At 41.2% G+C, this 27929-nt stretch overlaps 2 protein-coding genes across 6 annotated transcripts in view; one reads left to right on the top strand and one right to left on the bottom strand.

The window, feature by feature from the left end:
* The first annotated feature begins 2778 nt into the window (after positions 1 to 2778).
* dao.2 (D-amino-acid oxidase, tandem duplicate 2) lies at positions 2779 to 8627 on the top strand. Of its 3 annotated transcripts, none has more exons than XM_051659596.1 (11): positions 2779 to 3003; positions 3323 to 3533; positions 3949 to 4063; positions 4515 to 4594; positions 4976 to 5041; positions 5295 to 5349; positions 6485 to 6589; positions 6678 to 6760; positions 6845 to 6962; positions 7087 to 7185; positions 7337 to 8627. In XM_051659596.1, exons 2-11 carry the CDS (start codon positions 3340 to 3342, stop codon positions 7466 to 7468), a joined length of 1047 nt encoding a protein of 348 aa, XP_051515556.1. In that variant the 5' UTR covers positions 2779 to 3003; positions 3323 to 3339; the 3' UTR covers positions 7469 to 8627. The 3 variants fall into 3 exon arrangements, with proteins under 3 accessions (XP_051515556.1, XP_051515548.1, XP_051515564.1); XM_051659588.1 differs by having other exon boundaries at positions 2780 to 3003; positions 3338 to 3533; XM_051659604.1 differs by having other exon boundaries at positions 2781 to 3003; positions 3338 to 3533; positions 4518 to 4594.
* A 137-nt stretch (positions 8628 to 8764) lies between these two features.
* The window catches only part of LOC127418685 (synaptic vesicle 2-related protein-like), a 44809-nt gene continuing 25644 nt past the window's right edge, over positions 8765 to 27929 (bottom strand). For all 3 annotated transcript variants that reach the window (XM_051659399.1, XM_051659406.1, XM_051659410.1), the window contains 12 exons: positions 18565 to 18636; positions 18296 to 18420; positions 18051 to 18114; positions 17764 to 17889; positions 17505 to 17633; positions 17101 to 17174; positions 16777 to 16853; positions 13404 to 13508; positions 13147 to 13258; positions 12831 to 12912; positions 11633 to 11722; positions 8765 to 10385 (listed from right to left, as the gene is read on the bottom strand). In XM_051659399.1, the coding sequence (XP_051515359.1) occupies positions 10173 to 10385; positions 11633 to 11722; positions 12831 to 12912; positions 13147 to 13258; positions 13404 to 13508; positions 16777 to 16853; positions 17101 to 17174; positions 17505 to 17633; positions 17764 to 17889; positions 18051 to 18114; positions 18296 to 18420; positions 18565 to 18636 (1269 nt within the window). In that variant the 3' untranslated portion in view covers positions 8765 to 10172. The remainder of the gene's footprint in view (positions 10386 to 11632; positions 11723 to 12830; positions 12913 to 13146; positions 13259 to 13403; positions 13509 to 16776; positions 16854 to 17100; positions 17175 to 17504; positions 17634 to 17763; positions 17890 to 18050; positions 18115 to 18295; positions 18421 to 18564; positions 18637 to 27929) is intronic.

Raw genomic sequence — 27929 nt, 5'->3', positions numbered from 1 at the left:
GCGGTGAAACACTTTCTTATGATGTGTTACATTCATACGAGCAGACAGAGAAGTACATTTGAAGTAAGTTTGGAGCAGAAGAAACAGAAATAAACCTTGTGTAAATTGTCAGCTTTACGCTAAGATAAAATGCTATTTCTAGACATTTTACATGCACGTTACCAGGCACGATCTTATTTTTTTATCAAGAAAATTCACGTTGGCTCATAATTTCTTTTTTTCTAGTAAGACTTTTAATATTAGGGCAAAAATCATATTCTTGATAATAATTTTTGTATTGTTTTCCTGTAAAAATATCTAAAAATACCTAAAACAAGATCTATTTGATTGATCTTCTTTTTGAAACAACACTGCATAAGATATTTAGGTTTTTCAGAGAATGTATTTTTAATGTGTATTTTGTCTTACTGCACTGGCAGAGTTTTTATTGTCAAAACAAGTGAAAAAAAATCTACCAGTGCTGAAGAAGTAATCCAAAGTATTTAGAATATGTTACTGACCTTGAGTAATTTAACAGAATACATTACAAATTACATTTTACAGCATGTGTTCTGTAATCTGTAGTGGAATACATTTCAAAAGTAACCCTCCCAACCCTGGATATACATAACTCGCTGTCTTTCAAGAAACAGGAAAAATTCCTGACTTTAAATAAGATTTCAGATATAAAATTAGTGACTGAATAACTAATGTTTACTCGCTGAAATTAGATGATTTCCTATTAAGTCAATAGTGACTCTGGAATGTTTGGGCATAGCAATATGACGGCGCAGTGGCTTCACTGTTATGACGTAATGAACAATCCAGCTGTATATACTGTATATATATATATATATCAGTGGTTAGCTTACAAAAGTGTAAGCGGTACACTGGCGAGGAGACAAGAGGACGTTCTTTTTGAATGGATGTCTATGGAGAAGGTGCTTCATGATGCTGAATACACCACTTTTGTAAGGAAACAGCCCATCACTTATTCCAATCGATGCTTCGATACGGGGCTTCATTGGCAATTGCGCTGCGTACTCAATACACGCCTTGAAGCTGTCTTATGTAACATCACTAGTGTGTGTTTTTTTCAGAGAATCTCCACGCAGCTTCATTTTCCATACTTAGTGAAAAGTTTCAATAATGTATACAAAGGCACATCTCCTTCTAGGCCATCAACAGCAAGGCTCCAGGTGCTCTAAAATGCGGTCGATTGTGACTGACGTCACTTCCGATTACTAACAGGCCCCAGAGTATAAACTTCCACCCCCAAAACTGATTGACAGGCCCCTAACCACATCCTCCACAGTTTAGCAATAAATGCGTTATTAATACAAATTGTATACCCTTTCTTATATGCTGAAATTAGAACTTTCCTGACCCCTGACTTATAAAATAAATAAATATGAAAATGTTAAAAATATATGTATTTTAATCTTTTCGATTATTTGTCTCCTTTATCTTATTTATGTATACATTTTGGTTGTTTTATATGTTTTTTTTTTTCTTTTTCTTCCTTCACCTGTACTTGTCTTTATGACTCAGTGATTGTATTCATACATTGTTTAATCTTATTGAACATTTATATAGAAAAAAAATATCCACAGTTTTAGCACCATTTGTGAACTTTTCGGACGGTCCTTTACCCACCATAAGCACATTTTCCAACTTATATCAATGTTAAATTAGCGATCTGGAACGATTTCACCGTGACGCCATCTGACCAGCTTAAATACGGGACAAATCGCGTCCCGTATTGATTCGATACAGGACGCATAATTTTATCTTTAAACACGGGTCGATCCCGTATTTTACAGGACGGGTGGCAACCTTACTGTATATCCTTCCATAGTACTCCCCCAGTAACACCTGCATTTGATCTGTTTCTGCTGAACTGGAAAACTGTGGCATGATGTTTGAGAGTTTGTCAAAGTATTTCTCTCTCACCTCTATATATTACTCACAGTGAAGGAGAAAGTGTGTCTCTGTCTCGACCTCACCAGTGTCACAGTGAGCACAGCCTCGTTCTTCCTTTGGAAGCCATGTTTGCCTGTGTCTGCCATATATCCTCTATATATAGTCTATATTTCTATATATACTCGATATATCCGAGAAAAAAGTTATGCTGGGACGCAACAATACTCTTATTGTGGGTTCACTTTGGACACTACTGATGGTTCACTGGTTGTCACCGCACCGTTTACAGGAAGCCGTTGGGAAATTAAGGTAACTGCACTAGAACATGAAAGACCTCTGTCAGTGTTTCCAAAACTATTGCATGCAAACTACTGTGTGATCACTGCGCATGGACGTCATGGGACGGTCATGACGGTGATAGCTAAAATTCAACACATTAGAATAAGATGAGTTCTAAAAATAATAATAATAATAAAAAAAATTAAAATTTTTTTTAAAAAAATAAATAAGATGATTTCTGAGTAACCACCAAAATAAATAAATAAATAAATAAATAAATAAATAAAAGTTATAACAAATACAAGAACAGCAGCGCATCGGCAAACAGTAAAACTATGTACATTTGATTTTTATTTAATTGATTTAAATAATACATTAATATAGTCGACCTACCACACATGTATTATTATGAACATAAAATGCAACATTCGGTTTTATACAATATGTACCGGGGGTCCCTGCTACGTTTCTCTACCCACCAAGGGGTCCTTGGCCTGAAAAAAGTTGAAAACCCCTGATTGTTTGTTTAGTGTCCACTAGATGGAATCCACTAGCCAGAAGCTCTAAAGGCGAATAACAGACAAATAGCGCCACCTCTGGGAATTTATCCCACATCCACAGCTGAAGTTGCATAATACGACATAAAGTTAATTTGTAAACTCTGCCTTGTTTTCTGCTTCCTAAACCAGATGATCTATCATTGCGTTTCTGAAAGCACTGCGTGCGAGAGCGAGGACAACTAAGAGCGTATCTGACTTATCATTTTAGCTTGCATCAGGCTACAGCTGTTCTTAGAGGTACCGTAGCAGTAAGGTAACTTTGGTGAGTAAAGCTGTTATTCTGTGAAGTATGGATTCTTTTCAGCTTGGCATTACATGCAAATGATTTCCTGTTAAGTTCAATAAAAACCTCAAACTAAAGAATGCCTTGTAATCTCTTCAGTTCTCAAAGTATGGTCCGTTTCTCCATATGGTATTTTGTGGACACATCAAAATATGTCCTCCCCATGTCAGTGTAGCTTGAACATATGGAAGCATTTGGTGAACAATCGATGAATAAAACACCTAATATTGTCAGATTCTGCACTGAAGATTATTTAAATGGAATAAGCTATATTTTTTTACAAAAGTTGTATTCACAGTGGCCTTCTCTTCAGACATGAAAGTGTGCATCATTGGAGCGGGGGTCATCGGGCTGTCCACTGCTCAGAGCATCTACCAGCACTTCCATGACAGGGTCTCCCCTCTTACCATAGAGGTGTATGCTGATGTCTTCACTCCACTCACCACCAGTGACGGGGCAGCTGGACTCTGGCAACCCTATCTCTACGACAAAGGGAACGTCCAAGAAACGTGTGGCTTGAATTTGTTTAAAGTATATGAATCTGAATTTGTATGTGGCAGTGCAGTGTCATAAAGTTCTGTCACTATTTACTCACCATTATGTTGTTCCAAACCCATATGCTGTTATTTTTTATGAGAATTTAGAAGAATCTTTGTATGCTGTACTTTTATGGTGCTTTTATAATGTTTTGTGTCCTTTTTGTAGCTTGACAGTCCGTGGTCACAAAAAAGAGAGTAGTCTCTGCATCATGCATTAAGTTGGGATAGAAGTTATTTAAACATTGAAAAAAATTACACACTTCACCTTTAAGTTTCCTCTTGTGTTTCGGTGACATTATACACAAACTAAGACGCCATGTGCAATTGTGTGACAAAGCAACAGAAAACATATTTGTTTAAAATTTATGCTTCTTTCATTTCTCAGTAAATGGAACAAAGAGACATTTGATTATCTACTAAGTTGCCTCAGCTCTCCAGAATCAGTTAAAATGGGAATTTTCCTCCAGTCCGGCTACAACCTGTGCCCTAAACCTGCACTGGTAAGAGCATTGTCCTGTCCCTCCTTAAGATTGCTTGTATTATATAGTGTGATATCCAATACACTGCAAGTTTCACATTTCATAAGGCTTATGGATAGATCATAAGGGTACTATATTGTCAGCTAATTGATTTCACTGATTGCCCACTATATTGTTCTCTGCTATTGGCTCCTTAACCATGAAAACATTACATTAAATGTTGTTCTTGCACTGTACCAGTCGAGTGCAATACATGTTTGAATTTGCAGAATTGAACCTTGTTGTGTCAACTAACAAAAAAAGTTGTGGTTAGAATCAAAAGAACTGACCTGAACACTTTAAACTTACGAGGCCCCTCTTTCTCTGGTACGGTTAAAAGTAGTTTAAAATTAAAAAGGAAAAAACTAACCCATCTCACTGACCCATGAGAGTTAATTATGAAAATTAGTTGAATCACTCTGCTCTCCTCAAGCAGGACCCCTCATTTAAAGACGCTGTGTTGGGCTTTCGCCAGCTGACTAAGCGTGAACTAGAGATGTTCCCCGGATACAGGTACTAATCATCAGTATCTCAGTTTATTACTTTAATTTGATATTGATCAAACAGATTGAAAAATCAGAGTACTGAAAAATGCATACATTATTTAAGAACCTGACTCCTGTGCAAAACACAACTTGTTTTTGTAAATGCTGGTTCAGCACAATACATATTAGGGATTGTTTACTTTATATAAGTTAAGTGCCTAAATTGGAGGAATTGAAACGGAATTGACATAAGGGTGGGGATATATATTTTGGGGGGATTTTTTCAATTATTTTGACTATAAAAACTGTGCCAGTACATATATATATATATATATATATATATATATATGTGTGTGTGTGTGTGTGTGTGTGTGTGTGTATCTTTAATTTTTTCACCCTTTTCCTTTAGCTTTGGGTGGTTTAACACTGCCCTTATGATTGAAGGAAAATCTTACCTACCCTGGCTTATGGACTGGTAATAAATTACTGTTATCTTATCAGTAATCAGGATGTACTGTACATATGTGTGTGTATGTGTTATAAACTGTATATATATATATGTTAATGTGTGTGTGATTGTCCCATATTGATATAGAAATTATTTTAGCCTTGATGCATTTATTATATAAGTTACTTATCTATAGTGTGATTTTGTCAGGTCTAACAATGATTAACACAATGACACTAATAATATTTTTTTATTTTTTTATTTTATTTATTTTTTTCAGGTTAAGACAAAGAAACGTCAAGTTTTATCAGAGGAAGATTCGCTCTTTTAAAGAGGTTCAAAGGCTTCCTTTTTTGAAGTGAAAGCGATTTAAACCTTTTAATTTAAATGTCAATTTCAGGAAATTATAAAGCAGTGATGAGCCTTACTTTGAGGCCTCATTAAAGAAAGAAAACCTTATTTCTTAATTCATAAATGTAATTATTTGATTCTAAAATATCTAGCCATAATGTTTATCCACAAAAACAGTTAAAGGAATAGTTCACCCAAAAACTACCATAATGCTTAAAGGGATAGTTCACCCAAAAATGAAAGTTCTCTCATCATTTACTCACCCTCGTGCCATCCCAGATGTGTATGATGTTCTTTCTTCTGCTGAACACAAACGAAGATTTTTATAAGAATATTTCCCCTCTGTGGGTCCATACAATGCAAGTGAATTGGTACCGAAATGTTGAAGCTCCAAAAAAGCACATAAAAGCATCATAAAAGTAATCCATACAACTCCAGTGGTTAAATCCATATGTTCAGAAGCGATATAATAGGTGTGGGTGAAAAACAGATGAATATTTAAGTTTTTTTTTTTTTTACTATCATTCTCCACTTTCACATTCTTCTTTTTTTTTTTTTTTTTTTTGTGATTCACATTCTTCATGCATATCACCACCTACTGGGCAGGAAGGAGAATTTATAGGAAAAAAGAATTTAAATATTGATCTGTTTCTCACCCGTACATGATATAAATTTAGAAGATATGAAGCAACTGACCATTGGAGTCATATGGATTACTTTTAATGCTGCCTTTATGTGCTTTTTGGAGCCTCAAAATGTTGGTAACCATTCATTTTCATTGTGAGGACCTACAGAGCCAAAATACAGTATTCTTCTAAAAAAATCTTTGTTTATGTTCTGCAGAAGAAAGATAGTCATACACATCTGGGATGGAATGAGGGTGAGTAAATGATGAGAGAAATTTCATTTTTATCCATTTAAGCATTATGGTAGTTTTTGGCGTGATGATGTATTCTTGCTCATATGCCAAAACGCTTCATTGTTTAGATGAGTGCAAACCATATATTTTTTTTTTTGCCAAATGTATGTTGAGTTACTAAATACCTCCTCTTTGCTGTTGTAAAGTGATTGTGGAGGTAGAATGTGTGTATTTGTAATTACCTCAAAAATGGGCTCCAGTTGGCAGATGGTGGTGCTGATGTTGTCATCAACTGCTCCGGTGTCCGATCAGGAGATCTGCAGCCTGACCCTGATCTTAAGCCAGCCAGAGGGCAGATCATTAAGGTGAGGTTTAAAGAATAAAAGACAATCAGGGTCAGAGTTTTTAGATAGAACTGTTTGATCTCATGCTTTGTGGGGTTTATCTTTACAGGTAGATGCTCCCTGGTTAAAGCACTGGATCCTCACACATGATTCCTCATTAGGTGTCTATAATTCACCATACATCATACCAGGGTAAACTTCTTAATGCTCACACTATATATATATATAGGCCAGCATCATGCATATGACCTAAGGTCCTCTGTTTGTTTCATGCAGGAGTCGTTTAGTCACTGTGGGTGGAGTGTTTCAAGTAGGAAACTGGAATCTGCAGAACACTTCAGTTGACCATAAAGGAATCTGGGAAGCAGCCTGCAAGCTTGAGCCCAGTCTGCAGGTAGTAAGAGCTAAATCTGTTGTTTCATTAAATGTGACATGAATAAAAAATTTTCTTAAAGCAGTTTTAGCTAAATTGGTGTATTATGTTTGCTGCAAAACAAATGGATCCCCTTTCTCTCTAGCACGCGCGGATAGTTGAGGACTGGACTGGTCTCCGGCCTGCACGCAGCAAAGTTAGACTGGAGAGAGAGACCATACGATCTGGATCAAATTTGGTTGAGGTGAACTCACTGACTATTACACTGAAGATCTAATGCCATCCTCCAATGAAGGAGGACATCCAAAGAGATGTTGGAATCAGGATTCATTGTTTGCAATTTTCCTGAAGTTGTCCTCTTGTCACTCATTGTAAGGTTTTTTTATTTGTGTAAGGTGATCCATAACTACGGACATGGAGGTTTTGGACTGACCATTCATCGTGGGTGTGCAGAGGAAGCTGCTCGGCTCTTTGGGGAGATCTTAGAGCAGAAAGGCTGGCAAGCACACTCTAAATCACGTCTGTAGAGTTTCTGAATGGCAGTACAGTCTTATCCATGATCTAAATAGACGTTAGCAATATTTTCCCTAATCAGATAACCATTCTCATGAAGATTCTAAGAGATAATGGATTCCATAAATCAAAGAATGTATCCTAAACCACTGTGATGTCAATGTTCATGTATTAACCCTTAAATGCATGGCTGCTTCGCCAAATAGTATTACATACTCGGGCCTTTAGTGACCCGGCACATGTATCTATCACAAATGGATCTACAAAATACCCAAATAGAGTCACATTTTCAATTGTTTTTCAAGGCAATTAGAAAATAATAGAATAGAATATATTCTGATATATTTTGGTGTTTTATTTTTCATATACTAAAGAGATGATGCTTCAAATATATAACAGGATTCATTAATTCCACACTGAAATTTCATGATGCAACTGGCTGTCAAACACATATTGAGCTACACATTACACATAATCTACACACATAATCTACACAAAAGCTACACATACGTATTTTGTCAGGCATTTTCTGAGTCTAAAGAAACGCTCAACTAACAAGAACCAACTCATACTTTTCATGTGTTACACTTGCTATAGTTTACTTACACATTGCTTCTTTGTCTAATAGTGATGTCAAATCTAAATTAAGTCAATCACTGAAACAACAGCATGACCTTGAGTAAGAAATGTGTAAACGCATATGGAATACTGATTATTCATCATTGTCACACAGAAAATCAACATTATATAGTAGTCATTTGTATGAATATAGCTCTCATTTGCAATGTAATAAACAAATAAATATATGTCCTGTAATAGTAAACTTATATTAAATCATCTTAAAAATATTTATGGAAGTGCAAATGAAAAAGTGACACTATTACATATCACGGGTCTTTAATGACCCTACACACTTTTGGTAATTAAGCAGTTATCCATTTTTTTTTTTTTACACTATTCAGAAGAGAAATGTTGAGTAATACTAAAGAGGTGTGGTCATAACTCCAAAAAATGGATGAGATACAGGTGGTGAAATGAGGTTCCAGGTCACTAAAGATCCGAGGTATGCGTTAGGGTTTACATTTATATGGTCCTGTAGACTTACAATGATTGTCGTAAATGAATTGCTTACATTTATATGCACTAATCTACAATAAAGAGTCATACACTTTCTTTTTTTGTTTGACGCATCATTTATTATTATCATACACGTACATCCAGTGCAGTGGCAAGAGATCAGTGCACACAGATACAAAACGCAGCACTAAATCGCAAAGGGCATAGGAGAAACAGCTCTCTGAACACACAGGACAACTGCACACTTTACAATCTGACCTCCCTATCATCCTGCCACCCCAACCCACTGGATGGAAAAAGATTCTTAAACGTTGATGTTGCGCATTTAAATGCAATTCATGGGTTGACAAATCTGCTTGGATGCTGAGATACTGGAATAGACTGTAACAAAAATATACCTGCTTTGCCACAGACCTGTTCTGATGAAAGCCACTCGCTATTGTTTTATTGTGTTGACTTATTTTTTTATTGTCATGTGACATCTTGTTAAATGAAACAGGATATTAAATGAGAAATTGAATCGGATGGATCATTGCAAGTTGTCTCAGGTTCCTTGAAGGAAGGAGTTAAAAAAATGAGAAGGGTTCACAACATCAGCTGAAAGAAAAGTCATTGCACAGGTTTATTTATTCTTTGGAATTAAGTGCATCAGCAAATTGCACACAATAAGACCAGGAATGTGTATTACGATAGTAAATTAAAATTTTATGTTGACTTTAAGATTTACAGTATTCCAACAGCTTTTGATATGCCTCATTATAATGGAATAGTTAGAGTTTATACACCTTACACAATCGATTTGCAAATGACAGCCAGCTGAGGTCAGTGAGAGGTGCGCTCCATTGCTGTGTAGTAAAGAAGAAATTGGTGTCCACTAGATACGTAACCGTGTGCCTCATGGTATCAACGACAGCAGGATGAAACGGTTAACCAGCATAAATAATTCTCTGCTAAATGTTTCTTTAAAAGAGGCAAGATAACAAAGACCAAAAACCAGTGCAATGTGGGATAATTTTGATTTGCTTCAATGAGTTAAAAGTTGGCAAGCTCCCCCAAAAGGAATGTTGGGAGTGGAGTGGAAGGCCCCCTTAAAAAGATAAATAATAAACACAGACAAAATTTGAATCTTTCTACTCCCCGTCATACTAACCTAGTCACACACACACACATACACACACACACTATTGTGCTATCTTTCAACTTCAAGTCTTCAGGACTTTGAAGGCTTTCGTTCTCCTCTTAAATGCCCCAAAATACTCTTAGAATTCTTTGACTGTATGAGAGTGATGCTTGTTTTATGTGTTAAACTGCATAATGCAATTCTCATGTTTTAGATACAATACTCAACCAATTTCCTGTTGAATTCGCTTGGAGAGTTGCATTTGGCAACCAGGGAGGTATTACATCATGGGAATATACTCCCCTCCATTTCCGAGGTGCTTAACCACTCAACATTTGGTGGGGGAACTTGTCTATAATGGGCTGATAAAAAAATCAAGACCAAGCAACTCTTAAAACCATTGAATCAGGTGTTCCATTGTGGACACGTTGTTTTTTTTTGTTTGTTTTTTTTTTTTTTTACCGAGAACATTGCCCACTTCTATCTATGGCCAATTTCTCCTAAAAATCCAACTGTGTCCTTCAGTCTTGTGATCCAGAGATGGAATGTGGAATCCCCTCAGGGCTGTGGTCTGATGCCCGCCCCATCATCTCCTGACCCCACTCTCTGTGACTGGACTCCTGCAGGCCTCGACCTGTGGTCTCTATGGGCAGGGCACAGGAAGCAATAGCAGCCAGCAAACAGCAGCAACAGTACACCGACAGAGTCAGGTACACAGATGATTCAAGCATCACCTGGGGGAAGGAGCAGAGAGGATGGAATGTGTTGAATTTCTCTTGATTCCATTGTCTTTTTTTATTTTTGTACATTTGTAAAGACACTTTGATTTATTATTGCTTGATATTTTATTTTTTTGTTCAATGTTTTGACCTTTGTTACTTTTACTTAATCAATATGACACAAGCAAGAATGCTGTTGTACTGAAGATCAGCATGGTTACATTCTCAGTTCGAGTACGGGCCCAGTACAACAGTGAGACTGACATTACTTTTATTTACAGTTCTAATAACGAGAAGTTAATATAGATTAACTGACATTTCAGACACAATCTGGCCGCCATCCACCAACAAATTGAATTGACAGTAACGATGACAAGACACAATGCTGCATGAGGGACACAGCTCAACATGTGTAATATGTGCAATAACCACTAGGCTGTAGCTCCAACACTTTTGTTTGAATTTTACTATAAAGTAAAAAAGTAAAAAAATGTTACTATCTTCTTCCAAACTTTTATTGTTTTTTTTTCCTTCTTCACATTTATGTGGCTGTCCAAGAAATTAAAGTGATAGTTAACCCAAAAATGAAAATTCTGTCATCATTTATCCACCCTTATGTCATTCCAAACCCATATGAATGTCCTTCGGTGGAACGTACAATATTTTTACAGAAGTTTTTCCTGATGATTATTGCTATTTCTAATTGTTCAGTTTGCACAGTTACACCGTTTCGTACACAAACCTGCAAACTCATCAACATCACTTTGTTAATTCTTGAAGAAGTATAAAAACCTTTGTAATTTTGGACTGCCATCTGCTGTGCTGCATCAGTGTGATTCCTGTGCCTTTCCTACCCGCAACAGTAAATGTTAACTCAACATCTTGTGGTCTCCCAACGCTATTACATCAGACTGTTAAACAGAATGCCAAATGAGTGAATTAGAAAGCATGCAAATTAGGCTTCTAATTTAAATGTCAGCTAATTTTAATATATCGATGCCTCAAAAATATATCAATAAAATAACGTGCTGATCAATATATCGATATTTTATGACATCCCTAGTGAATAAGGCTCCTAAAATTGTGTTAAGCATCTTCTTTTTGTATTTCACAGGAGAAAGAAAGTCATACAGGTTTGAAAAGATATGTGGGTGAGTAAATGATTACAGAATTTTTTTTTTTTTTGAGTGAACTATCCCGTTAAGGCAATGTAAAGAAATGAAGTATTTGTTCATTATGTCATTGATGTTGTGTTTCCACACCTGTGCAACAAATGGTGTAATGAATGCTCCAACCCGAGCCATCCCACTACTGGTGCCCAAACCCAGAGCCCTCGTTGCTGTGGGATACACCTGCAGAAAGACACAGACACTACATGACTTGTAACAGTTTAATTTTTATTATACTGTGGAATTGCACTTTGAACTTTTGTTTAACCACTGAGCAGTTAGTGAATGAACTTCCATGACCTACTTTTGTGAATTACTTTATTATTTAACAAAAGTTTCCCAATCACACTTTTGTATCGTAAACATCATAATTCCACTCATAAGTTTCCTTAAACTTTAAAAGTAACTTAAATAACACAGAAAAAGATTATTGTAGTGTAACCTAAACTGTTGTTAGGAAAATTACCTTTCTCCTATAGAAAATGTATGGTGATTTTTTGCTCAAAGGATTCCTAAAGGGGTAGTTCACCCAAAAATGAAAAATTCTGTTTATTTACGTACTCATATTGTTCCAAAACAGAATGCTTTTCTTTCCTCCTTGGAACTTAACATGTGATGTTAGGCAGAATGTTAGACTCAGTGACCATTCACTTTGATTGCATCTTTTTTCATTACAGTGAAAGTGAATGGTGAGTGATGGTAACATTCTGCCTTACATCTATTTTTGTTTTTGATGACATGAGGGTGAGTAAATGGAGACAGAATTTTTATTTTTGGATGAACTATCCATTTTAGTTGTTGTGCAATAAAATTTCCTCAAACACATTTACATCAGAGGTAACCTGCAGAAAGCATGTGTAATATTCAACTTTCTTGTACTTCAGCTGTGGACAAACTCCAGTCAGAGTTCATGAGGAAAAAAGTAGGATGACAAAGTGGCCTGTTTTATTTCAGGTGAATTACTGAAATGACTGCCAAGTGGTGGGAGTGAGCCAAGAACTGGAAAGTTCCCAAGGTCAAAATCCTCCTTCAGCACAGCTGTTGCCTTGAGCTGAGCATTTCACAGTACAGTGACAATATACAAGTTGACTCTCCTTTCAATTTATCTGCCAAGAGTTTCAAAATAATTTTTTGAAAATTGCTTCCAATGCATCTGTCCATTACCACTGTTGCATTCTGCTGGCTTACAGGTGATTCAGACCTAATGTCATGCAGAGCTGTGACAAATACAACTGTGAAAAGTTTTATGTATATAAATCAGAATTGAAATAAGTTTTTAAATAATTCTCACCTCAGGAGTGTACACATATGCAGCCTGGAAACCTCCAGCAATGAAGGCTCTCGCAATGAATATGAATACTGTCAAAAAGGTCCTGCAGCAATACAGACAATATATGGAAGAACATATTTTCAAACATGACATTAAATTAGTCACAGTTTCCCTGGTGAGCACATATTGTAATCTGGTATACAATGGTGTATTTATTTCTGCCACCTAAAATGTAACAGCTTGTTGTTTTTATTTAGTTACATAGGGCTATATTAAATTTGGTTATAGATTAATACAAGCTTAAGTGCCCTGCCAATGGAATGGATGTGCTTCTGACCTTCCCATACAGCCGTAGAGTGGCACAAGGCAAACAGAGAAGACGAAGAAACACAGTGCCATAGTCTTTCTCCTCCCCAACCGATCAATTGCCCACAGGGTCACCAGCAGGCCTGTGAAGCATCAATCAATATGTAAAACCTATCACACTTCAAAACACTGTGGCATTACATGCTTTCTATTTTACGGTGCAATACTTTACTGTGAGTTTATATATGAGTGTATAAATTTGTATTTATAGTGGTATAAAGTGTGTACCTGGAAACTCAGAGAGTGTGGTCCATAAAAGGTCTTTATAATCATCTGAGTTTAGATATTTGCACTCCAAACTACAGCCTGGCTCCATTTTACTGCCATTCACCTCTAGGGGGAGACATAGGATCAATATATTCAAAATATATTAAAAAAAACTCATATTATTTCTGCAAAATACAATATGTATCCTTTGCTTAGTTGGCAAATTTGATGTATTTGTGGAATACCTGGATGACCCTATATTTTTTTCCCAAAATGTTCACTACACAAACTGAGCACACTGTGTGAGATACTATATAACACAATGCAAAGCATTTGACCTTTTCCAGTGTGAAACAAAATCTGACGATAACTGGATGTCACTATCTGAATTGTGATAATTCTATACATGATGAAACATACTGTGTGAAAAATTGTACTGTTATATGCTGTTTGCCTTTTGTTTTAAAGGGGTCATGTCATGAGGAATCAAATTTTCCTTGATATTTTGACATATAAGTGGTCATTCTACTATAAAAACATACTGTAAATTTTAGAACTCGAAACGTAATCCCAAATGCAATTAAAGCATTTATTGAAACCAAGCTGCAAAAATGCCTCATTTTCTACTTCTGCGACTACTCTACATTACTAGGGGGCCCATTAATTCACCACCTCTACAGCGAAAAAACAACTACTTTACATCGTCGCACCCGTGGCCCCGCTCATTGGTGAGTTCATACTCCAAGAGAGAGAGTATGACTATTATCTATATCTGGACTATTTTGAATTACTTTTGTATATAAACATGCCCTAGACAGATGTATTTCACACCCATCTGCACTATTTTTAATTGTTGGTGTATGTAAACATGCACTAGATGGACGTATTTGACCGATTTGATGCATTCAGGTGATGTGTATTTCAGCGTGTAATGTATGTTTTTTCGGCTTCTATCAGCATGGATTGCTTGTGAGCCAGTCATCATACAATTTAAGTTTTGTAAAGTAACTATTATTTTTTATTTTATTTTTTGGGATTTTCTCCCCAATTTGGCATGTCCAATTCCCAATGCGCTCCAAGTCCTCATGGTGGCGTAGTGACTCGCCTCAATCCGGGTGGCGGAGGACGAATCTCAGTTGCCTCTGCGTCTGAGACAGTCAATTCACGTATCTTATCACGTGGCTTGTTGAGCGTGTTACCGCGGAGACCTAACACATGTGCAGGCTCACGCTATTCTCCGCGGCATCCACGCACAACTCACCACATGCCCCACCGAGAGCGAGAACCACATTATAGAGACCACGAGGAGGTTAACCCAACATGACCCTACCCACCCTAGCAACTGGGCCAATTGGTTTCTTAAGAAGCCTGACTGGAGACACTCAGCATGCCCTGGATTGGAACTTGCGACTCCAGGCAAAGTAACTGTTATTAAAGGATGAGGCAATAAAAAACACTTGGATCCAGTCGCAAAACCATAAGTTAACCATTTTATTCATGATTATTTCAAATGTCATGACTGTTTGTAGTGAGTAAGTGAAGAGTTTAATTATCTAGATGCAATGTGTTGGATGTGCGTTGTGTATAAACCCTGAAATTTTGTTTTATAATATTGTAGAGCTTGTTCATTCTCTTCCGAATGAGTTTCAAATTTGGCTGTATTCGAGGGGCAGCACGATGTTAGCTAATTATAACAGTGGGCGTTTAGGTAGAAGTTTTAAGGAGGCACATAGACCCTCATTGGTCGCTTCCACCTGAGAGAGCCCCTCCCTGGTTTTGTATTGAACAGGAATTTCTTGCCCCTATTTCGCCATTGCAAAGCCTTTCAATCAAACTGATCTGAGAAGTTAAGTTACACCCTGTTATCTCGCATTTGCACTCAGTATGGACAAAGGTGTCCAGAGTGTTTAATTCTGACATTTATTTAAATGTTGCCTCAAGCATATGACTGAACCCTAAATTATGTATTAATAAGTCCTCTTTCTGCTGGACAGAGTGGATTGTGAGGGAGGTTAATTTGCTGGTTCAACATTTTGGGATTTCCAGATCTCAGTTCTATAGGTATTTACAGCTGCGCCACATGCTCTGTATTGTTTTTGGGAGTAGCATACACCCCCCTAAAGTGGCAGATACTCTGGGAGAGGTGATTACTGCTTTTGGAAAAGGTCATGAGGCATCAGTGTATTACTCCCTGCTAATTCAGTGTCTGGGGGACAGAGCTTTAACTTCTATCAAGAGATTATGGGAGCAAGATTTAAACTTGGATTTGGAGGAAGGAGTGTGGGCTAGGATTCTAAAAAATTTCAAGTCTGTATCTAGAGATGCAAGGGTTCACCTTATGCAATTCAAGACTTTACATAGACTTTATTGGACCCCCTCTAGATTGTATAGGCTTGGTCTTAAAGACACACCCACCTACTGGCGATGCCAATCAGAAGATGAAGACACAACCCATGTTTTTTGGGGGTGTGTTAAGATCCAATAATTTTGGTTGAAGGTTCAGAGTTTTATATGTGACGTTTTGGGCCCCAGACTCTGTATTTTGGGCGATGGGGTGTTCATAAATTTGGGGGATAAACACATAAAAAATTGGGTTCTGACCAGTATTATGATTTGCAGGCAAATTATTTTAAGGGGATGGAAGTCATTTCTGGAGCGGTGTGCAGAGATAGGGAGGGTGGCTGCTTTCGAGGAGATGTCAAGCAGAAGGCTGCGGGTTCGGAATTTGTTTGATAGGAAGTGGGGCAATTACCTAGTATTTTTGGGGGGACTCTGGGGGAGGGGCTGTGGAGAGAGGTGTTTAGTTTTAATTATATATGATTACTATCTTTTTTTTTTTGTATTCTATTTGTGACCACAGGGGTGTGCGTTGGAGGTCAGGGTGGGGTTGGTAATTGGGGAGGGGTATTAGTGGGGGTTAAATGTTGATTCAATGTAAATATATTGTGTTTTTATTTGTTATAAGTATATGAATCAATAAATGTTAATTGAAAAAAAAGGAGGCACTTAGACCAAATCCAAGCGTTTCAGAGAGAAGGCTGGAGGCAGGGTGGAAAATGATCATATATTGATAAATTATGACCGTTTTGGTGTAACAACAACAAAAAAAAAACAACTTTACTTACATTATCAGTGGACCTCAGGGAAGATAATGAAATTATTAAAAAAAAAAAAAAAAAAAAAAAAAAAGAGTATGTCATGACTCCTTTAATAGTAGGCATTGTATGGTTTATGCTGTGCAGTATGCAGTAAACTGTAAGCTAGTATGCAGTGTTCTAGTTGTGCTTTTGTTGTTAGTATTCCATTACAAACATGGTCACTCCATTCTAACTGGGCTCCAGTCTTGTTTTTACCATCCTTATTATTTGTTAAACATACAGTAGCTTTCACTCACCAACACAGGCCCCACCCTCCTGGAAAAGCTCAGTGGTCAGCAAAACCACACCATAATAAGAGAACGCATTAGAGAACCTACAACAGACAACATATTAGAATGGCTAATACGGAAAATGAATGCGTGCACCTACAACAGAATATTGTGAAACATGGAAAACATTGAACTACAGCATATGCTGTAAGACTCTGAGAACAAAATATCTTTTTAAGCATTTTGAGGTGATGTAAAGGTTTGTTAAAACAGTACAGATTTACAAACATCTGAATGCATGAGTGTTTACACAGTTATTTCAAGGTATTTCCCATTGTTTGTTTCTTTTACCATATGAACCAAAGCAGAAGTGTGGTCCAGCGGAAATGTGGAGAGAAAAGATCTTGAATTTTCCCCCTGTCCTCCTGAAAACAGAAAACAACAATTACACCCATAAATAGGAGATAGTTGAGAGAAAATGAACATTTCTTGATAAGATTCCATACAGGAAAAATCATTTATCAATCTGTCTGTCTATCTGTCTGTCTGTCTTCAATATATTTTTAAGATTTAGTTCTAAATGTGGTTAATGTTAAGATCTAATATATCTTTTAAATCTAGCATTTTTATTTTATTTTATAGGGATTACTTGATTGCCTGACACTCTGTGTGGGGGGTTCCTGGATCGGAAAAGGTTGACAGTCCCTGATATAAAGTAACATACACAAGGATACTGTATGCAAGTGACACTTTACCTGTCTGGCCACTATGAGTTTTCCCAGTGGCATGGGGACCTTGTTCTCTGTAGCAATTCGTTTGAGTGTGCTCAAAGCCTTCTCCTGATTTCCTGTCAGGACGTCGTAACGAGCACTCTCTGGCAGCCACTGTCAACGTGACATTTTGCTTACAAACTTGTTCAGACAATATATTGTACACACTGCACAAAAAAGCCCTGCTTTGCTCTATTCAGATCTAGCAGAAAGAGCAAAGTGATATTTGATAATTCATACTTACAAAGCAAAGAATAATAAAAATAAAGAGTGGAATGGTGGAGAGGGCCAGCAGCCAGCGCCAGCCCAAAGTTGGCATCACCAAGATAGCTAGCAGAACTTCAAACACTGTTCCCAAAGCCCAGAAGATCTACAACAAAAAATGAAAACAGACTTTGAAGAGAATTAGACAAGATTCACAAGCTGATTAAAAACATGATGACTATGATGTCTTTGTGTCAAGTTCAACTCATAATTGATACATTTATCAAGGCTATGACATTTGTAGCACAACAGAACAGAATAGAATACCTCTATCAACAGAATGCAAGTGGCTCGGGACTGCATGGGAAGAAACTCAGCATACAGTGTTACTCTGAGGGAAGACACCAAATGACTCTGTAACCATTCAATCATATTGTAGTATGAGAGGGCCAAATGATAACTAATGTAAAACCTATAGGTTAAAAGAAGTTAAGATGCTAGGTTAACATCTTCCAAATCTCCTTATCATAACTCACTAAATGATTATGTGTCTAGATCACTGTGCCACTCACGATTGTGGAGCCCCTCCAATACCGAAGCCCACCAGAGCTCGGAGAAAAAGGATCCACCCATATATGGGTGCAAATGCACTGAGGAGGCCATAGAACAGGGTCCACAATACACTCATCTTCAAACCCTATAATAAACACACACAAATAGCTCTAATCATTCCTCAGTGTTATTGTAAAAAAACATTTGTGCTGCTATAATATTTGTCATGTTAAAATGAGGCTTTCTGAATTTATATGCAACTCTACTTTTAATCTTTAACTATACTTACTGTTTTTCTCCCATATTTGTCAGAAATGTTTCCCCATAATGAAGAACTGACCATCATTCCAATAAATACCACCTGTTTAGAAAGATATGTGGTAATAGCACAGTTATTCAATTCTTATGTGACCATGTGGTTGTGCAGGTAAACACAATGAAAGCTAGGCTTAAAGGAATAGTTCACCCAGAAATGAAAATTCTCTCATAATTTACTCATCCTCATGCCATCCCTGATGTGTAAAACTTTCTATCTTCTGCAGAACACAAACAAAGATTTTTAGAAGAATATCTCTGAGGAGTCACGTGACGCCATACGAGGTTTGGATATGTGAACAGCAAGCTCTTCGCACTTTGCTAGTTTTGATACTTTTTATGTCATAAACCAGTGAGATTCAATACAACCTGATCCTTGACTGTTCTAGGGAGACAATATGTCAAAAAATTCAAAATCCTCGGGCTCTGGAGACATTAAAAGACACTTACGTGCTCAAGCTGATGCCCCCGAGCAGGCCGCAATCCAGGGAGCCGATTTGGTCAGGGAAGTGTGGGAAATTTGCAGAGAATTGGTTAACTTGTCGGTAATGCTGACGAAGGTCATTGCTGATTTGGAGGATCTTGCTGTAATACGTCGATCGATCACTGCCATGAAGACAAAATTCACTGAGGTGGTTACAAGAATGGGGGATGTCGAGAAACGGATAGATTATCTGGAGTCATCGGAGAGGGAATTAGCTGCTAATCCGCTAGCGACCAAGGTGGATTTGGAGCGCGTCTGGGAGAAGTCGGAGGACTTGGAGAACCGTAACCAGCGGAATAACATCCGAATTGTTGGACGAAGAAGGTCGAGATATGGTGAAATTCCTGGATGGGCTCTTTCAGAGTCTGTTCGAAATAACAGGCCATAAGCTGGAAATCAAGCGAGCTCACAGGGTTCTGGCTCAGCGATCCACTGAGGGAGACAGGCCCGATCAATTCTGGCCAAATTTCTGAGATCATCCGATAAAGACCTTGTGTTACGCGAGGAGTAAAAGAAGGATTTCTTGGAAGAACCACAGCATTTTCTTGTTCCCAGACTTTGCGAATTCGACAAGAGAGAAACGTGATCGATTCAAGGAATGCAAGAAACTCTTACATCAATGGAAGGTCGCTTTTCCACAGATGTTCCCGGCCAAATTGAGAATAAATGCTAAGGATGGCAGTAAAATATTTACATGTCCCCAACAAGCGATGTCCTTCATAAAGTCAATGGACTGAGTAAGTTATTTTGTGGTACTCACGTTGCAGCCAAGTGGACCAACTCACTGAACATTCACTTGACCGTCCGAGGAAACTGAGTGCCTTTTTTGTTTCTTTTTGTGCTGGTTCCGCCTAGCAGCTGGAGTTTGTTTTGTGTAGTAGCACTCCTTCGGACAGTGTTGTGGATGAATCTGCAAGTTCTTTGTGCTTATGCCTCCTATTGGTTGGAGTTTGTTTTGTGGAGTATTTCTTGCAGGACATTGGAGTGATTGGGTCATTTGTTGCATTCGTGTAGCAGTCGAATGGGGCGGCTCACTGAATATTCGTTTGACTGTCCGAGGAATATGAACAGCCTTTTTTCTTGTGCTGGTTCTGCTAGCGGCTGGAGTTTGTTTTGTGGAGGAACACACCTTCGGGATAGTAATGTGTATGAATCTACAAGTTCTTTGTGTTTAGTCCGCCTATTTGCTGGAGTTTGTTTTATAGATTAACTTCTGTTGCGTAATTCTGTCTCACAAAATTTGTATAGAAACACCGGACTTGAGCAATCCGACGGCAAATTTGTCACGGGGGCTCTCGTAGGCGTACATGGACTGTTTGAGTTTAGAGGGATGGATGACAGTTGCCGCTGTCGTGCACGGGGTTAATGCGCACGTTTTTCTTTTTTCTGTTTTTTTGGTTCAGGGGGAAGTTTGGGGTTTGATTGTTGCACTAATGTTCCACGTGGAATGTGAATGGGTTGGGGCACCCCATAAAAAGAAGGAAGGTTATTTCTCTTCTTAAACATAAGAAATATGATATAGTGTTTCTTTTTTGTTATTAACAATTTTATTGATTCCAAAAATAAAACATACAAACACAATATAAAAAATGGAATCAATTATTAATATTATCACCCCCCAAACATGCAGTACTGTGGTCACCAACAATTAAATCATCAAAATAAAACAAATACAAAAAATACATATAAAAACAAGATATACATTCAAACAAAATCAATAAAACACATACCCAACTAAACTACAAATCCCTCTCCACAGCCATTCCCTGAGAACCATCCAAAAAAGCCAAATAACCCCCCACACCCCACACTTCTTGACAAACAAATCCCATTTCCCCAGCCTTCTAAAAAACATCTCCTCAAATGCCACCACCTCGCCCATCTCCCCGCACCATTCCCTAAATGAGGGTGCCCCAGCCAACTTCCATCCCCTGAGAATGATTTTTTTACCAATCATGACTCCGGCCAGGACCCTACTTTTTAAATAACTGTCCCCTATGTCCAGAGTCATCTCATCACCCAGGATACAGAGTCTGGGGCTAAATGAAAGTTCAGTGTTCAACACCTCACTCATAAAGTTCTGAACCCTCAACCAAAATTCTTGGATCTTTCCACATCCCCAAAATACATGTATTGTATCCCCGTCTTCTGTTTGGCACCGCCAGCAGGTAGGTGTGTCTTTAAGACCCAAACTATACAATCTAGAGGGGGTCCAGTAGAACCGGTTCCAAATTTTTAATTTGCATTAGACGGACCCTTGCATCTCTAGATGCAGACTTGATGCTTTTTAGGATCCTGGCCCACACTCCCTCCTCCAATACCAAGTTTAAATCCTTCTCCCATAATCTCTTGAGAGAAGACGAAACTCCATCCTCCAGACTCTGAATCAACAATCCCAATTACCAACCCCACCTTGACCTCCAACGCACACCCCTGTGGTCACAAATAGAATACAAAAAAAAAAGATAGTCATATATAATTAAAACTAAACACCTCTCTCCACAGCCCCTCCCCCAGAGTCCCCCAAAAATACTAGGTAATTACCCCACTTCCTATCAAACAAATTCCAAACCCACAGCCTTCTGCTTGACATCTCCTCGAAAGCAGCCACCCTCCCTATCTCCGCACACCGCTCCAGAAATGACTTCCATCCCCTTAAAATAATTTGCCTGCAAATCATAATACTGGTCAGAACCCAGTTTTTTATGTGTTTATCCCCCAAATTTATGACCGCCCCATCGCCCAAAATACAGAGTCTGGGGCCCAAAACATTACATATAAAACTCTGAACCTTCAACCAAAATTCTTGGATCTTAACACACCCTCAAAAAACATGGGTTGTGTCTGCATCTTCTGATTGGCATCGCCAGCAGGTGGATGTGTCTTTAAGACCAAGCCTATACAATCTAGAGGGGGTCCAATAAAATCTATGTAGTCTTGAACTGCATAAGACGAACCCTTGCATCTCTAGATACAGACTTGAAATTTTTTAGAATCCTAGCCCACACTCCTTCCTCCAAATCCAAGTTTAAATCTTGCTCCCATAATCTCTTGATAGAAGTTAAAGCACTGTCCCCCAGACACTGAATTAGCAGGGAGTAATACACTGATGCTTCATGACCTTTCCCAAAATCAGTAATCACCATTTCCAGAGTATCTGCCACTTTAGGGGGGTGTACACTACTCCCAAAAATAGTACAGAGCAAGTGGTGCAGCTGTAAATACCTAAAGAACTGGGATCAAGGAATCTTAAAATGTTGAACCAAATTATCAAAAGATCTCAGTACTCCACTCTCATATAGGTCACCAAGTGTAGTAACCCCCCTCCCAATCCACTCTGACCAACAGAAAGGGGACTTATTAATGTGTAATTTAGGGTTCAGCCATATGCTTGAGGCAACATTTAAATAAATGTCAGAATTAAACACTCTGGACACTTTCGTCCAAACCAGGTGCAGATGCAAGATAACAGGGTGTGACTTAACTTCTCCGATTAGTTTGATCGAAAGGCTTTACAATGGCGAAATAGGGGCAAGAACTTCCTCTTCAATAACAAACCAGGGAGGGGCTCTCTCAGGTGGGAGCGACCAATGGGCCAAATGTCTGAGACTGAACGTGTAATAATAAAACAAAATCTTGGGTAGGCCCAGCCCACCTTTGTCAATCGGCCTATGTAACTTATTAAAATGTAACCTGGGAAGCTTACCATTCCAAATGAAGGACTTCATTATGCTATCAAATTGCTTAAAATAAGACAGGGGGACATCTACAGGGAGAGACTGCAGCAGGTAGTTACATTTTGGAATGCAGTTCATTTTAATAACATTAACCTTCCCAATCATCGATAAATGTAATGAAGCCCACCTGCCCACATCACTCGAAAACCTTTTTATTAGAGGCTCAAAATTAACTCTGACTACATCACATAAATTTGCTGGGAATAAAATGCCCAAATACTTAATGCCCTGTTTGGGCCACTGGAAGGCACCTGGCTGAAAAGCCGTTACTGGGCAGTATGCTGTCAAAGCCAAAGCTTCGGATTTAGACCAATTAACTTTGTATCCCGAAAATTTTAGAAAAGGAATTAATAATTCTGCGGAGGCAAGGCATAGATCTAGTGTGGTCGGAGACGAATAATAAAATATCATCTGCATAAAGCAAAAGCTTATGCGCCACTCCTCCCGCCATCACCCCTGGAAAATCATCCTCTTTTCTTATCGCAGCAGCTAATGGTTCCAGGGCAAGACAGAACAATAATGGGGAAAAAGGGCAACCCTGATGGGTGCCCTTATCCAAAGTAAAATAATCTGAAATTAATCCATTTGTTTGTACCGCCGCTACCGGGTGTCTATAAAGTAACTTAATCCATCCAATAAAAGTATTCCCGAACCCATATATTTCCAAAATCTTAAAAAGATAATCCCATTCTACCATATCAAACGCCTTTTCGGCGTCAAGTGAGATGGCAGCAACCTGAGACTGATCATTCGCTACTGACCACATGATATTGGTGAGATGCCTGATGTTATCAGAAGAGCTGCATCCCTGAATAAACCCCACCTGATCTATATGTATAAGAGATGTCATAACTTTACTTAATCGGTTAGCCAGAATTTTTGCAAAAATTTTTACATCTAGCTGGATCAGGGAAATTGGACGGTAACTCTTACACTCGCTTGGATCTTTGTCCTTTTTAAGAATCAGACTGATCCAGGCTTGTGTCATGGTTGGGGGAAGCTTCCCATTCTTTAATGATTCTGTATAAACTTCTAACAAAAGTGGAGCCAGTTCTTTAGCATAAGATCTAAAAAATTCAGCGGCAAAGCCGTCTGGCCCGAACATACGGGTATAAAAGGAGCTGGTATGCAACCACTCATTCAGATTTTCTCTTCGGAGCCGAACGGTCATGCTCGCTGAGCTGAATACTACTGTTCATTCACCTGCTGGATCTGACGGCGCATTTCAGCGGCTTCTCCCTCCTCTGCACTGGTGCACTGCAGAGAATGCCCCTGGGCGCTTCGGCAGAAAAACTAGAGAGTATATTTTCTGAAAGAGCATTTTTCCCCTCTAAAAGAGTATATATTTCTCTAAAAGAGCGCATACACGGAACGTCTTTTTAAAGACACGTCTTTTTAAAGATGCTTTTCCGATTGTGTGTTATTCCTGGTTGTGCTTGTTATCTCTCGCCTTCTAACGGTCACGATCACTGTCTTTCGTGTCTGGGCACTGCTCACGCGGAGACAGCGTTCGTGGATGGTCACGTTCTCATTGTGAGTATATGTCCATGGCAACGTTGCGGTCGCGGCTCGCCTTCGTAAGAAAGCGAGCCACCCCAGAGGCTCCCGCCTCGGTCCTTTTACCCACGGGTTTGAGGCCAGCGCGGCTAGCACTGGGGGCGATTTGGGGACCCCAATGGGACCGCCTCCGCCGGGTATCCACCCCGCGGACCTCCCATTCCCCAGCACGCTTGTCTGGCCCGATCGGGCTTCCGGGTGAGTCCGCCGGCTCGTCTCATGGCGAGTTCGACCTCTTATTCGGAGCCCGCGAAAGTGATGAGCTCTCGAGCGCAGCATCGGAGAGCGGGCTCGTCCAGTCAGAAGCCTCAGCTGGGCTCCTCCCTTCGGGGTCGATTGCCCAGTCACAGGCTGACGCGGAGATGACGACATGCTTTCCCGGACAGCCGCGAGCATCGGTTAGAGTGGATTTCACCGCTCTTCCCTGAACCCTCGCTGCTCGGTGATTGGTTCCTGGGCTCACGGCGCCGCTCAAAGCCACGCCCCATCCCGTTCCTTTCTTCCCGGAAGTGCATGAAGAGCTGACAAGGTCGCGTGAGGCACTTTTTACTGCCCGGTCCCAATCTTTTCAGCTTCCCCGCTCTCACTACCCTCGATGGTGGGGCGGCCAAGGGTTATTCGGCAATCCCCCGGTGGATAAAGGCGCTCGCGGTGCACCTATGCCCGCAGAGCGCCGCCAGCTGGCGCGGGTGCCCAAAGCCCCCGTCCAAGGCCTGTAGGTTTACGTCGTCTCTGACGGTCAAAGCCTACGGTGCCGCTGGACAAGCCGCCTCTGCCCTGCACGCCATGGCTCTCCTGCAAGTCCGCCAAGGCGCTAAAGGAACTGCACGAGGGTAGTTCCGCCCCGGGATTGATGCAGGAACTGCTTTCGGCAACCGACCTCGCTCTCCGAGTGACGGAGGTCACGGCGCGGTCTCTCGGGCGGACGATGGCCACACTAGTGGTCCAGGAGCGCCACCTTTGGCTCAACCTGGTCGAGATGGGTGAGGCCAACAGGACACGATTCCTTGCTGCCCCCATTTCCCAGGCGGGCCTATTCGGCGACACCATCGAGGACTTTGCCCAGCAGTTCTCGATGGTAGAGCAGTAGATGGATGCTAGCCGGCTTATCCTGCCCCAACGCGGCTCAAGATCCTGCACCCCATCTACTCATCGCCGAGTGCATCCCCCTGCGGTGACTGCACCGGCTCCGCCTCAGCCCTCCCCTTCGGCCTGGCCCCGGCGTGGAGCCCACCGCAGGAAGCAGACGCCACCCGTCTCGCGGCCGCCCAGAACCCGTGAAAGGCTTCAAAGCGCCCTTGAGACGGGCGACCCGGGGACAACGAAACCTGCTGCTCTGGAGCTGGTAAGCAGATCTTCATCTTTTTGTTACCTTTTGCATTTAATTGCACTGCATGCCCAAGTGGCTGCAGTACTCAAGAGCTCAGCAAGAGTGGTTTCCTTGTTCCCTGGGTCACATATCCGGTGTGTACGGCTGGCATCACGACCACCGTCCACCACTCCATTTGGCAGGTTGGCACTCCAGCGGCGGTCTCCCGCCCTGAGCGCCCAGCTATGGCACAAATCCGCCCCCGATGTGACAGTCTCCATGGGTCACGAGGACAGGCCTCTTCCTCCCCCGTCCCAGGCTGTTCCGGGGGTGGTCACAAGGAGCCAGGTAAGTGCTTCGATGTCCTCGGACTCAGCACGGCCACGATGTGGTGTGGCACCTCGAGCTCCGCCCCGCCGCGAGGCCCCACCTGCCGGTACATCCGATGACGTTGTCCCTTTGGTCCCCCTTGCGCGGAACATGGACGCATGGCTTGCGCTTTCCAGTCCGTCACGAGAGCTGGTCCGGATCGTCCGACTCGGCTGCGCGATTCACTTCGCCGGGCATCCGCCCAGGTCCAGCGGTGTCCACTTCACCTTGGTGAAAGACGGAAATGCTGCTACCTTCGCGGAGATCGCTACCCTCCTACGGAAGGACGCGATTAGAACCTGTCCCTCCAGCCGAGATGAAGAAGGGGTTTTACAGCCCCTACTTCATTGTACCGGAAAAAGGCGGTGGGTTGCGGCAAATCTTGGACCTGCGAGTACTGAACTGGGCCTTACACAGACTCCCGTTCAAGATGCTGACGCAAAGATGCATTCTAGCGAGCGTCCGGCATCAAGATTGGTTCGCGGCGGTAGACCCGAAGGATGCGTACTTTCACGTCTCGATCCTTCCTCGACACAGACCCTTCCTGCGGTTCGCGTTCGAGGGTCAGGCGTATCAGTACAAAGTCCTCCCTTTCGGCCTGTCCCTGTCTCCTCGCGTCTTTACGAAGATCGCAGAGGCTGCCCTTGCCCCGTTAAGGGAGGTGGGCATTCGCATTCTCAACTATCTCGACGACTGGCTAATCTTAGCTCACTCTCGAGACGTGTTATGCGCACACAGGGACCTGGTGCTCTCACACCTCAGCCAACTAGGGCTTCGGGTCAGCTGGGAAAAGAGCAAGCTCCTCCTGGTTCAGAGCATCTCTTTCTCGGTTTGGAGTTGGACTCAGTCTCCTTGACGGTGCACCTTACGAACGAGCGCGCCCAGTCGGTGCTGGCCTGTTTGAAGGTGTTCAAACAGAAAACAGCGGTTCCACTGAAACTTTTTCACTGGCTCCAGACTCGAGTCCCGAGACGGGCATGGCGCCACGGGACACACCGCGTGGCCATTACGTCAGTCTGTCACCATCTTTTCAGCCCTTGGACCGACCTCTCATTTCTACGAGCAGGTGTTCCCCTAGAACTGGTCTCCAGGCACATCGTGGTCATGACAGATGCCTCCAAAATGGGCTGAGGCGCTGTTGGCAATGGGCACGCAGCCGCCGGCCTCTAGACGGGTCCGCGGCTGCATTGGCACATCAACTGCCTCGAGTTACTGGCAATTCTGCTTGCCCTGCGGAGGTTCCGGCCGTTGATCCAGGGCAAGCACGTGCTAGTTCGGACAGACAGCACGGCAGCGGTAGCATATGTCAACCGCCAAGGCGTCTGCGCTCCCGCTGTATGTCACAACTCGCCCGCCATCTCCTCCAACGGAGTTAGCAGCACCAAGTCCCTGCAAGCCACTCACATCCCGGGCAACCTCAACACTTCGGCGGACGCGCCATAACAACAGGTTACCCTCAAGGGAGAGTGGAGACTCCACCTTCAGGTGGTCCAGCTGATTTGGAGTCGATTCGGTCAGGCACAGGTGCACCTGTTCGCCTCCCAAGAATCCTCCCACTGCCCGCTCTGGTACGCCCTCACCGAGGCCTTCCTCGGCATAGACGCGCTGGCACACAGCTGGTCCCCTGGCATTCGCAAATATGCATTTTCCCCCAATGAGCCTGCTCGCACAGACCCTGTGCAAGGTCAGGGAGGACGAGGAGAAGGTCGTCCTGGTAAGCACCCTACTGGCCCACCCAGACGTGGTGCTCGGACCTCACCCTCCTCATGACAGCTCCCCCAGGGCAAATTCCCCTGAGGAAGGACCTTCTTTCTCAGGGAAGGGGCACCATCCGGCACCCGCGCCCAGACCTCTGGAATCTCCATGTCTGGCCCCTGGACGGG

The sequence above is a fragment of the Myxocyprinus asiaticus genome, chromosome 3 (genome assembly GCF_019703515.2).
Source record: "Myxocyprinus asiaticus isolate MX2 ecotype Aquarium Trade chromosome 3, UBuf_Myxa_2, whole genome shotgun sequence".
NCBI lineage: Eukaryota > Metazoa > Chordata > Actinopteri > Cypriniformes > Catostomidae > Myxocyprinus > Myxocyprinus asiaticus.
Note: the sequence above shows the minus strand (reverse complement) of the source record. Positions and strands in the feature narration are given on the sequence as shown.